At 39.6% G+C, this 12,190-nt stretch overlaps 1 protein-coding gene across 19 annotated transcripts in view; it reads left to right on the top strand.

Annotated features, from left to right (window-relative positions):
* ANKS1B (ankyrin repeat and sterile alpha motif domain containing 1B) overlaps positions 1 to 12,190 on the top strand; it is a 1,079,287-nt gene that overhangs the window by 1,010,758 nt on the left and 56,339 nt on the right. For 10 of the 19 annotated variants that reach the window (XM_060656665.3, XM_060656663.3, XM_060656658.3 and 7 more), the window contains 2 exons: positions 4,256 to 4,330; positions 10,570 to 10,698. In XM_060656665.3, coding sequence (XP_060512648.3) covers positions 4,256 to 4,330; positions 10,570 to 10,698 — 204 coding nt within the window. Of the gene's footprint in view, positions 1 to 4,255; positions 4,331 to 10,569; positions 10,699 to 12,061; positions 12,159 to 12,190 lie in introns of those variants that run through there. The other 9 variants (XM_060656669.3, XM_060656668.3, XM_060656667.3 and 6 more) reach the window with 3 other exon arrangements.

Raw genomic sequence — 12,190 nt, 5'->3', positions numbered from 1 at the left:
CCTTTAACATAAAGGTGTACTAATTACAAATGTTCCTTCTCTCTTCAACAAAGTGAGCAGCCCTTTGTCAGCTTTTATCAGGAAAGATGAGAAGTGTTCTAATAAAAAGTCTGCAAGGTTAATTTCTGGTGCCTTTTACCAGAAATACGTCAGCAGTGACGTCGTTGACGGAAGGCACAAGTGTCAACAACAAAGCGGCCCAATTACAAATGATAACGAACAGCAGTAATTAATGTTCCTGTAGTGCTTTACTATTTGCCAAGAAACTTTTGAACACATTCTATGATTCCACTGATTCAGTAAATACATTTGACGGCCTTCTACTTTCCAGGTCCTAGAAATTTAGCTGTGAAAAAGTTCCGTCTCTCGTGAAGCTTAACGAATTACAGAACAACCTGATGAAATAAGTGGGTCAAATACTATTATTATTCTTCACAGATGAAGACATTCTAAAGCTTAATCGAAGCTTAGATTTAAGTTACTACTGTTCTAGGAATTTGGGCCCTAGATGAAATCTTATCACCAGTATTTTCTTTCTCAGAATTGTTCAAAACTCAGCACTTCAGTACAAGTTGTACCCTGAAATATTATCTTCATCAATGTAGTGAAATTCTGGGGTGGAAACTCTTTTGCATTTAAAAAAAATCATTCTGGCACTCAGTCTAATAACCATTGTGTCTAGAAGAAGAGCCATTTTATATTATGAAGACACCAGTGACAGCTGATCCCCCTGAAGTAACTGCTCTTGAGCCTGATGAATTATTTAAGAATTACTGCGGTATCTGAAATTATCAGCTTTTTCTTCAACAACCTCCATAACTAAAACTCAATTAACTGCATCTACTTTCAACTCTTTTTTAAAAGTCTGACTTTTTACCATTTGCATTGAGTCAATTAATTGTTGGAAATTTTAGAAGTTCTATTTTTTCTAAGTTTAAGACATAGCTTATACATGAAAATAGTTATTGTAACATCTTTAAAATGTATATAAACCATATACAAAGTCTCTTCAGTGTATGTGACTAGAGGTAGGTTTTTTTTCTTCATTGAAAAAATTTTTATATGGATTTCTAAAAATAAAATAAGTGATGCATGAGATGGTCTCTTCCCTCCTTAACTGTGGTAACTTTCTGGGACTGTTGGAAGATAATATTCGTGTAACAAGATGTTAAGTGGGAAATTTCATGTAGGTACTAAGTACCAAACATTCTCAAGAGAAAGCTGCTGAGAATGGAGCCAGATACCGTGTTCAGGATTGACCAAGAGGTAATGAGTCCTGCCCTGCCCAGTCAGCTACCTGTCTGCACAGGCAGAAGATTGGTGTTGGGAAGGGCTGAGAACTGTCTGAGCCATTGAGGAGAGCATGTGGCAGAGGAGAGAGGTGTCCCCGTGCCCTCTAAGCCTAGTGAGAAGAGCTCTAAGAGGAAGGTCTATCCAGAGTGGGGGAACCTACCAGAAGGGGAAACTGGCATCTCTTTCCACAGTTGGAATTCTGACAAGCAGATACACCAGCCTGAGCTGAAGAAGAGGGAACTGGAGGGACATCTCCTGGCAGAGAGGGGAGTGGTCACAGAGCAAGCCCGTCCTGAGGAGGTTGGGTTATACCCTCTCCCCTGCGTCCCATCCAAGGGGCCAGCATGGATGCTAGGAGGGCCGAGGAGAGGTTAGAGGAAGTCAAGCTGGGGACGTATTTCTCACATCAGGAACTGTGCAGTGGGGACCCACTGCCTTCCTCAGCAGAGCCCTCCAAAGATCTCACAGGGGTACACAGCAGAACCTGTGTGGGGGTGGGGCAGGGTGGGTGCACCAGCTACACACAGATGCTGGAAGCCGCGTTAGTGTCACCTGGAGAAGCAGTGCAGCCGACGGAGAATCTAGCCATAGCCAGATCAGAAAAGAGGCCCTTGTCCTTCTCCTGTGCTCTCCTCCCCAACAAAGGGCATGAAGGAGATAGAGCTTGGGGTCCTGGGTTTCCAGGATTGACCATTCCACCCCACTCCTCCCTGCTCCTACAGGAAGAACAAAGGAGAAGAGGACCAAGTACAAATCAAATCTCTTTTAGCCACCATGGGTTTTTTAAGCCTCAAGACTGGCCCGTGGTAAGGGAAGGCAAAGTTCGAATCAGATGATACTGGAGTTGCATACAAAATGGATTCTTAGTGACTCATGGTGACCAGGAAGTTAGGAGATCTGCGCAAAATGTCAAGTGGCCTGATGCCCATCAGGGAGGGGAGACTGGGCTGGCCCATTTGGGAATAAGGATTGGAAAACAATAAAACATTCAGGTTATTTGAACTCCAATGGAGTTGAGACTCTTCGTTGAACTGGTTCCGTTTACAGACACTTGTTCCGGGATCAGTAACACAATACATATCTCCATATAACTGGAGATTCCCTTTGCCTTCCTTGGCTTCCTGTGAAGTCAGTACCAAGCTGGCACTCCTTCCCAGCCATCCCCACAGGCTGACTTGTGACCCTCCCCTGTGTGACCTGAGCAAGCCACTTACCCTCTCTGAATGTCAGTTCAGTGCCTTCATCTGGCAGATGACAAGCGGTCCCCGGGTTACTTCTAGCACTAAAAGTCTCTGAAAGTTGTAAAAGAATTAGCTCAGAACTGTGGATGATAGTACTGAAAAGGTCAAGGATATCCTAGAAGTATGTTTTATGCCAGTTAAGATGGCAGTCCCACCAAAGCATGGAGTTAGTATATTTAAATCAGATGGCAGCTATTGTAGATGAGGCTGGGAGGTTAATGGGCAACACTTAGCTTGTAGAGTTTTAATTTTTGAAAGGAAGAGGAAGATCCCCTGTGGAGGAAATAGCATGGAGTTTAGAGAGGGAGCTGAGAGTAGCAAACCTGATTAAACCACTTAAAGTGGGAGGTGGTTGAAGTTGCCTTTGGTCAGGCCCCCAGGGATCTTACTCCCTTAAGGAAATGCCAGTTACCTAACAATCCGTCCCCAGCAAGTCATCCAGATGACAGAAGGGATGGAAAGCAAAGATGTTTGTGTGTGGGTGGGACATGCCACTGTAACTGGACAGAGAGATGTTAAATTGCTGGTGAGCATTTCTGGGAGGGTGGAGGTAGGGAAGACATTTAGCCAGGGATAAGTTTCTTTTCCATAATTCATTTGCTGATGCGATTGTTCTTTGCCGGGCTTCTAAACCATATTGTGGTTATGTTCTTATCTCCTTCCTGCATGATCTTTGTACGGCCTGCTTGTGAATTCTGGGGATGTTCACAGTGCTTACTGAGTAAGTTTAGGCATGCTGCCATTTTCTGTGATTCAATTTCATGGTGTCTTTTAGAATGATGGAATTCAGGAAAAGAACTCTATAAAGATCAAGCCAGGAGTCTCTTCGCTTTATTTGGTGGTTCTGCTGTAATTCCCGGGAGGGGACTTAGTTTGGCATTTGGTTCTAAGCAAACATTATTGCCTTTTAATAATTGTTAATTATTTAATTGTTAATGGTGTGGTGGAGAGTTGAGATCACCGAGCTGACTCATTAGGCTCCCCAGTGCTGTTCACCAAAGCGTCTGCTTCAGTAACAGACCCCGGCTTCCTGGCCCCAACCCCTCCCTGCTCTAATCTCCTTCCTGCCTCCCCCACCACACACACTTCCACTGCTGAGTGGCAGACTGATGCTTCTTTCCATGTCAACCACAGTTTTGCCCTTGAGAACTCCGGAGGGAGAAGGATCTTCTAGGTTTATCAAGTGGAGCAATGACTAAGTCAGGAAAGTCATTTTATTGCATTGTTTGCTTTTGGTCATTGAAGATAAGAAAATAAAAACATTTATTCTGCGTTAAAGGCTTTTTTCCCATCTTGAACTTCATGAAACTATTTATCCTCTGAAATGAATGATGTGAAGAGGGAAGATATTTCCGTTCTCTTTGGCAAATGTAAAACAGTTTGCTTTTTCCAAGATGTGCATTTATTGGTAATCTCCCTTGATATAAAACTAATGCATAAGTGTTTTTTTTCTTACCCACCCCCCCCCCCCTTCAGCCAACCCAAAATGCTTTTAAGCAAAAGAATGACTTGGAAGCCAATTATTAAACCTGGGCATCCTAAAACATTTTTTGAGTTTGTGTGTGCGCGTGCACGTGTGTGTGTGTATGTGCGTGAGTCAGTGTTTAAGAAATGTGATTCTTTGCTTTTTATTATGTTCCTCCTTACTTTCCTTGATTCTACCATGGTAGTTGCCATGTTCTAAATATTGACAAGATGAGATAGTTTTCTGTTTATATCAGCAGTCGTCTGTCTGTGAGATATGGACGAATCAGAACGCTGGATTTCCTTTCTCAGCCATCCATCAGGTTCATAATGTAAGGTTACAAATGGTTATTTTCTTTCCTGAACTTGCGCTCTGTAATGTGTTGCAAAGTGTTGTCAATAGCTACAGGTACTGTGTCCTGGGCAATGCAGAAAATTCGTGATGTCTAATGACTCCTGAGATCTTGTCTATTATATTTCATTCACTGTGCCTTGTGACTAGTTGACGTGCTAACATTGTCCTAAAATGAGAAACATACTTGGTTTTAAAGTCTGCAGTTAAAATCTGTCCCATGTGAGTTTTGACTTTCATCCCAGGTGTCTGTGTTAATTTGCTTTTACAGGAAGAAGGAAAAGGGTAAATTGATATATATTTATATATATATATACACACACATGTATATATCGGTGTTATTCTTCTTCATCTTGTACTTCCCCATGTCCATGGGCTATTCAACCCATTGTGTCTAACAGTTCTCAAAGGTTCGTGTGCTTTACTTGTGAGAAATATTGGAGTATGATTTGCATGATATTCTGTATACATTTTATGCAAGTGTGGGAGTAGTATAGCCAGGAGCTGCACTGTTACGGCTACAAAGTGGTTCTCAGCCTTTTTCCATTTGACGATTCTGAATTGATCTTTGGAAAGTGTTGAAATCATGACCCATTTTACACTGAGCCACCTAATATTCAAATATTCACATTTTACCTTTGCATACTTTAAAAAAAATCACTTTTTGTTTGGAAAGTAGACATTTTCATGTTTGGTCTTTTCTGCTTTGTATTTTAAAATACAATCCTGTTTTCACATCCTGTTGAATAAATTTTTGCCATTGGATAGCCTGCTGTCTGAGCTGTCTGAGAGGTTGAGACATTTGGTTGAGAATCACTAAGCAGAGCTCTCGGGGTGGCATGTGAGGGCCTTTTTAGGGGAGCCACATCAGGCACACCCCTCCTGTGCATGGGACTTCTGGCTCTTGGGATCTTGGGGTCTCTACGTTGCCTGGTACTGATGCTTCAGTGAACCAGTGGTCCCTCCCGAACCCGTAAATGCTAACCAGTGCTTTTTCATGTTCAGAAGTGGCCATCTCTGCTCTTTATCATCAAAAGGAACAAATTTAGTATAACCAACGGCATTTGACCAAACTAGCATTCTTTATTCCTGAAGATTTTTAAAACAACTGTTGTGGCATCCTGCTTTTATGTGTGTGTGAATGTTTGTAGGAGGCCTTTCTTTACATTCACATCCAAATATATGTATACATATTTATAAGCATAGAGCTCTATGTAACATTCTTCAGAGCCTTAGAGATGACAGAAAATACATGTAATCATGTATAACTTATGAATGTTTGGGTAGCCCATCTCTGATATTTGTCAGAATTATTGAAAGTGAAACCTTAAAATAACAGTTGTCATTTAAAATCATTTTAGTTTTTCATTAAGTGTTCTGAAGAAATAGAGAATAATGTTTGTTAATATTCAGAACTAAATTTATAAGCAGGTAGGTGGAAACAGTTCCTAGTATAAAAGATTTAAAAGCTTCTATTTAAAAAAATCAATTAAATCCTAATTTAAAAAAATTTTTTTAAAGAATAATACAAGGCTTGGAAAATACCGTACCTTTCTGTTCATGTTAGGAATCTAAGTGATAATAATCTAAGTCGTAATTATTTACTGACATCTTTAGGAAATTTTTTTATCAAGAAGAGAATGAGGATATCGACAGTGTTTCCCTTTGTATGCACGGAGCATATAGAATATGGAGTTTCTTCAGTTTCCAGTTTGCAGGGAGAAAGCTACACACTATGATATTTTAGCATTTGCCTTATGAATCTGGTGCATATGAACTAAAAGTCATATGGTTTTACCATCTTTTGAAATAAGGCAAAGTTTAAAAGCTGCATTTTAGACTCTGCCATCCAATAAAAATCTATCTGTAGACTTCTGTGAGTTTTTTTTCTATGGTATATATACTACTTAGTATATATAGATACTAAATTCAGTTAGTGGTTTTATACCTTTCAGCTGGTGGTATGAAAGACATTTAAGTATGGCCTGCCTGTCCTTCAAACTCGGCCAGACTATGCACTTTTGGTTCGCAGTTGGTAAATACCCGTTCAACAGAATCAATTTTCCGTTTAAAGCTCTAATCTCAAATTATGTTTTTCCTTTATCTTCAAAGGTTAGTTGAGCTCAAAAGGACACTTAATGATGTTAATTTTCCTTTGTTTTGTTGATAATATCCTATACATACATACGTACATAGGCACATACATATCAAGTAAATGATGTTTTAAGCCATGACCAAATACTTGGAATATTAAGATCATTCAATACATGAACATAAAGGAAAGGTGTAAGTATTTTCAGCTCAAAAAAGTAGCCTGAAGACATTTAGTAAGAGTGCCTTGAATCATTTCTCTTCTGTAATTGCTGAAGCCTTTAAAGGAGTACTGTCAGTCAGTAACAGTTTAAGATGGAATTTTACCCCAACCTTTTCCTCTTGTATTTTTTTATTCTATTTAAATATTGCTGCGTCATTGTTACCTGTGTTCAGATCTGTTCGTTGAGGATAAGGTTTGATTATGTAAGTTTTGATTATAAACCATTTTTTGAGGCAAAACATCTGTTTGATTTTTTTTTCATATTAACAAACGTTTTTTAAAAACTGGGAAATTATTAAATTAATTTTATTAATTTACCTGAAGAAATACAGGTTCCATCTTGATATGAGTATACTATTTGGCAAGACCTGACAATGGGCCTCACAGTGTGGAATTATTTTATAGCTAAGGAAGAAACCCTAATTTGCTTTTTGGTTTCTTTTGCTATTCCATACAATATACTGCCCTACTCAGTTCCTCCCTAGCTCATTCCTGCTGCAGTCCAGCCTCCGAGGTGGGTGAGCCTAAAGGCACCCTTGTTCTCTGGACCCTTGTACTGTCAGCTGACCAGTTGAAGCTGGAACAAACCCAAAGGCCAAGGCCATTCCTGCCCTTTGTAGCAATGTGTCACCAAGTCTGTCCATTCTCATAAAATTAACTCCAAAGAGAAGAATCAACACCTATAAATTGAGTCTCATAAATATTGTTTGATCCAAGGTTAAAAACAATAATAATAAGTTGATGAATTTCCAGGAAGAAAATAAATTTATTTTTTTATACCTTCAATCTTAACAACACTTTTCCCTCATCTGAAAATGAATTTCTGGAAATGGTCCTAAATGTGACAAAACTCAGTGTCTATTTCCAGAAAGATAGATTCAGTCTGTATAGAGAATTTAAAAATATTTGGACTGGAGCAATGTTTCAAGGCCACAAAGAAAATAAAGTAAGGACTGTGTTTACCTTCCCTATAGTTTCCTCCCTCCCCCGTAGCACGTAGGGGAGGCCCTGTCAGATCATTCTGAATTCAAAGCAGGTGGCTTGTGATTTCTGGACAAAGTGGAGTCATAGAAGAGCAGATGATGGCGCTGCCTAAACAGAGTTAAATGGATGTGCCACGAACTTCTTCAAGTGGTTATCAAATAAGAGGTCGGGATGAATTCCAGACTGAGTTGGTATGTGCTGGGGCTTGTTACTCCCAAAATGGCTGCTACGACTTATGTGGATGATGTAAATATTTGGATCAGCATTTGGCTGTAGTTCTGCTTTAAATGTACGGAACTCACATTGAAATTTAGTTATAAACGTGCCTGAGTTAATTCAACAGTTGGAGAATGAGTTTGCATATGATTTGCATGCTTAATGTACTAATACCTGAAATGTCCCCATAACCCCAGCTTCTCCCCACTTCTCCCCACCCCCAGCCCTATTCCCAACCCTTGCCCCGCAACCTGTGGTACCCCCATCTCCTGCCATGTCTGTTCAGACTGTTTTGAAAACTGCCTGTTGAGCTCGGCCAAGGTGTACCCAGCTGAACTATGACAGGTCTCATGTGAAGATCTGATGCTTGGTTTAAGTTGTCACCTCAGCAAACACTGGATCGAAGGATCTTATAACATCAACGAGCTCCTCTTTTTGTATCATTCCACGGAGTTGCGTGCAAACTTCTGTTGTTCCATTAACAGTGTTACTTGTGACTTAAATGTACAACACCTGTTTGCTATGTTGTTGTTGCTTTATCGAGGCGGGGGGCGGGAAGCAGGTTAATGGGGCAGATTAGAGGACTTGCCAGATTTGGGGAGAGCTTTTAATTAAGAACTCATAGCTGCATGTTTCCAGAGCTTTAACTATAGGTATCATCACTTAAAGGTTATTACACTCACCTTCAAAATAATATCAAAATCCACATTTCCTACATTTTCAATTTTTACTAGTTTTTTTAAAGAGCAAATTACAGCCCATTGAATTAAAGACTAGAGACATAATTAAGACCAGATGTTTGAAAGAGAAGGAAAAGAGAAGATCATAATAGGCAGCCAGAGGAAAACTTACTCCTAAAATTAATTGAAGTCAGTCATTGCTTTTACAAAATAAAAGTTCATATAAATATAAAGAGAAAACTCAAGAATGAGTCAAGGATGGGTCCTAAGGCACACAAAAATGCTAAAGTAGTCATTCCAGGTAAAGTCTTAACTGTATCAACAGACAGGAGACAGGAGAACCGAGCCATCTTCAAGTACAAAGAATAGCTTAGACTAGAGCGTGAGGGAGAGCTCGAGAAAATCTGATAGGTCGCACACTCCAGTGAGAAACTAATGAGCTAGCATGATACTAACGTTGCTCTTCCTGAGATTAGGAGTGACCCATCTCAAAGAGAAAAGCTTCACATTCTCTGCCCCAGTGAAAAGGCATTCTGGAGGGGCTCTAGAATTTTCTTCCATTTTTCCAGAGCCTGTTAGAAACTTCCGAAGGCAAAGCCTATGCCTACCACTTCCCAGCATTAGCAGCCACCTCATATAAGTCCAGACCGAACAGAGAAAACTGAAATGCTGGTCCTCTTCCCCAAAACACACATCCTATTTAAGCTATTCCTGGAGACTTGTGGTTTTTAACCTGTTAGGGTCTCTGATCCTTTCAAAGAATTTAATGAAAGCTGTAGACTTTTTCTTCCCCAAAACATACATCTCTGTCCACAATTTTGCATTCTTATCCTAGACTCCTTGAAAATCTTCCTTAAGAAACCCTACAGCATCAACCTATTTGCTAGTACTTCTATGAAACTTGGTCTCTAACCAAAGTTTTACTTGTTTTTGGAGTTCATGAGACCTATTTGTATTCTTTCAACTCCTGAGAAGAGTAATTCCTTATAATTCTACAAGACCAGCCAAGTCCAGGTTAAAAGAGAGTGGCTTTGGAAATCTGCCTGTTGTCTAGTTTTGTTAATGTCCATCTGAGAACAAAGAGCTGAATTTCAAGAAATGAGAATCTTCAGGGAAGTGAGTGAGAAATCTCCCATATATAATACCTAAATTGGACTAGAGCCCAGCAAACACCTGCCAGCATGGACCTCTCACTTCATAGATGCTCACACTAAACCGTTATATGAGGCTAACCTCATGGAAAACGGTAAATGAAACTACGGGATGTCCTTCTGTCTCAGGTCTTAGTGGGCATATGCGTTATATGATCTGCCATCATATGTGCACGTGCTTGTATTTGTGAATCATTTGCACATATGACCAAACTTGGTATTTCAGTGTTTATTATTCATGTGTGTTTTAGGTTTTCTGAGAAAGGTAGCTGAATACATCCAAGACAGTCACAGTGGCATTTTATCAATCCAAATGAATTCAGACGAGGGAAACTAGTCATCCATTCGTAATTTTTCTTCTAAAATTTTGTTTAGAGTCACGCTTTTACTACCTTTTCTCCAGAGATATAAAATTATCCCAAGAACACAGTACATGTCACATTTGGAAACTGAAATTCATGGAACTGTGTATTCTGAATGTAAAAGCAGTTCAAACTAAAAATTTCAAATAATCAAGGTTAAAAACAGAAAAGTCTTTTCAAAGTTGTATGTTCTTTTCTGTTGTGACAGAAAACTATGAATTAGTGCCTCATTTATGAAGATCTCTATGTTTTATTTTAAAATTACTTAGCTTAGGGCGTCAATCTAAAAATGGAGTAACTTCTTTCACACCTCAAAAATTAACTCAGCTTTGGGAAATATGATGCTACCACATATAAAACCGTAATAAACAGTAAAAGTATTTATGTGCACATAATACACCCAAATGCATTTGCACATCCCAGCACACGTGTATAAGAAGAACTCAGGCTAGGTATAGGGAATGAACTTGGCCAACTGCTCATATTACGTCTAGAATAAATGTGATTTTCAGACAGGAGACTGGGGAGAACCTTCCATTACCTTGCGACCTCCAAATGAAGCCACAGCCTCCACTCCAGTACAGTACTGGCAACACCACCCAGAAAAGCTCATCTTCCAATCGTGTGATTACAAAGCTTTTGTAAGTTACTATGAATTCAATATTTGGGTTCCAGAGGGGATAGAGGGTGTGTTTCTGGCTTGTTTACTTTTATGTTGAAAATATACCAAAATGTCCCCTGCTGAAACTCTTAAAGTATTCTCCCATTCTTATTCTTTTTTTTTAATATCTTATTTATTTACTTACTTATTTACTTATTTATTTATTTTGAGATAGAGAAAGACAGCACGAGCTGGGGAGGAGCAGAGAGAGAGGGAGACACAGAATCTGAAGCAGGCTCCACATTCTGAGCTATCATCATAAAGCCCAACGCAGGGCTCGAACTCATGAACCACAAGGTCAATGACCCAAGCCAAAGTCAGATACTTAACTGACTGAGGCACCCAGGTGCCCTGTCCCTTCTCTTATTCTTAAAGTAGCCTTTTCTATACAGAGAAAGTCCAAGTAAATAGAGCTTTATAATCCCTTTGAATCTTGTGAGCTTAAGATCTATTTTGTATATAGTTGTATATCTTAAATGAGATAAAGCATGATCTTTAAATGGATATGAATAGAAGTATAGCACATACAGACATCTCCACTCACTCACTAATGATCTCAAAACATTGGCTCTACTACCATATTTTTTCATTAGAATTATAATACTGGGTATTTTTTTTCTAATAGAAGAGAGAATCAGGCTTAGCTGAAAATGCAATATAAACAGGGAGGTGTTGAAAAAATACCGTAGGTTTGGGCGAGGGCAGGTGGTGGTTGTCATGACTACAGCTGGAGAAGGAAAATCACCTCTTTTACAAAGAAATGTTTCAATTAGGACGAACTTCACTGATATCTTAAAAAACAAGGATTTCACCGGATTCATTTTTCTTAATTTGATTAAGATGTGGGCATTCTGGTTGTTGCATAGCAATTTGGCCTTTTTTTTTCATTTTGTTATCTATCCCTCTTTTACTGCCTACTTATTGTGAAGCACTGGATTTATTTCAGCAGTAATCTTTCCAAAACTGTAGGATTGAAATGCCTCCTTCCTCCTCCAAAGCTCAAACACCAAATCCCTGAGCCTTTGGAAACTCTCCTTTCAAGGCCCTTAACCACGCCCTCTGCTCTCCAGCCCTTAAGGGCTCACCCTCTTCCAGTCGGCAATTTCCTGGTTTGCAGGCCTGATTCCCAACGGCGGTTTTGCGGAGTGCCAGTGTTTCTTCAGCCATGTCAGGAAAATAATTATTAATTCACTTTTTTAAAAAAACAACAACAACACATAAGAGCTCTTTTTTTTTTTTTTTTTTTTTTTTTGAGGGAGATTAGGGAGGGAAAAAAATGATAAAGGAACCCGACTGAAGCTTCAAAGAGTTGAAGAGGAGTCCATTGGTGGAAAGGCAAAACAGGCATTTTGCTACAAACTGCCCCGCAGCTAGAACGTGGAGCCTGAGTGGCGTTTTGTCCCGAGGCGGTATTGGATCTGATCACCTTACCGCACGGTGGTTAGTCATTCCTGGGAGGAGACTTTTCTCAT

This window comes from Panthera onca, chromosome B4 (assembly GCF_046562875.1).
Source record: "Panthera onca isolate mPanOnc1 chromosome B4, mPanOnc1 haplotype 2, whole genome shotgun sequence".
Taxonomy (NCBI): domain Eukaryota; kingdom Metazoa; phylum Chordata; class Mammalia; order Carnivora; family Felidae; genus Panthera; species Panthera onca.
Note: the sequence above shows the minus strand (reverse complement) of the source record. Positions and strands in the feature narration are given on the sequence as shown.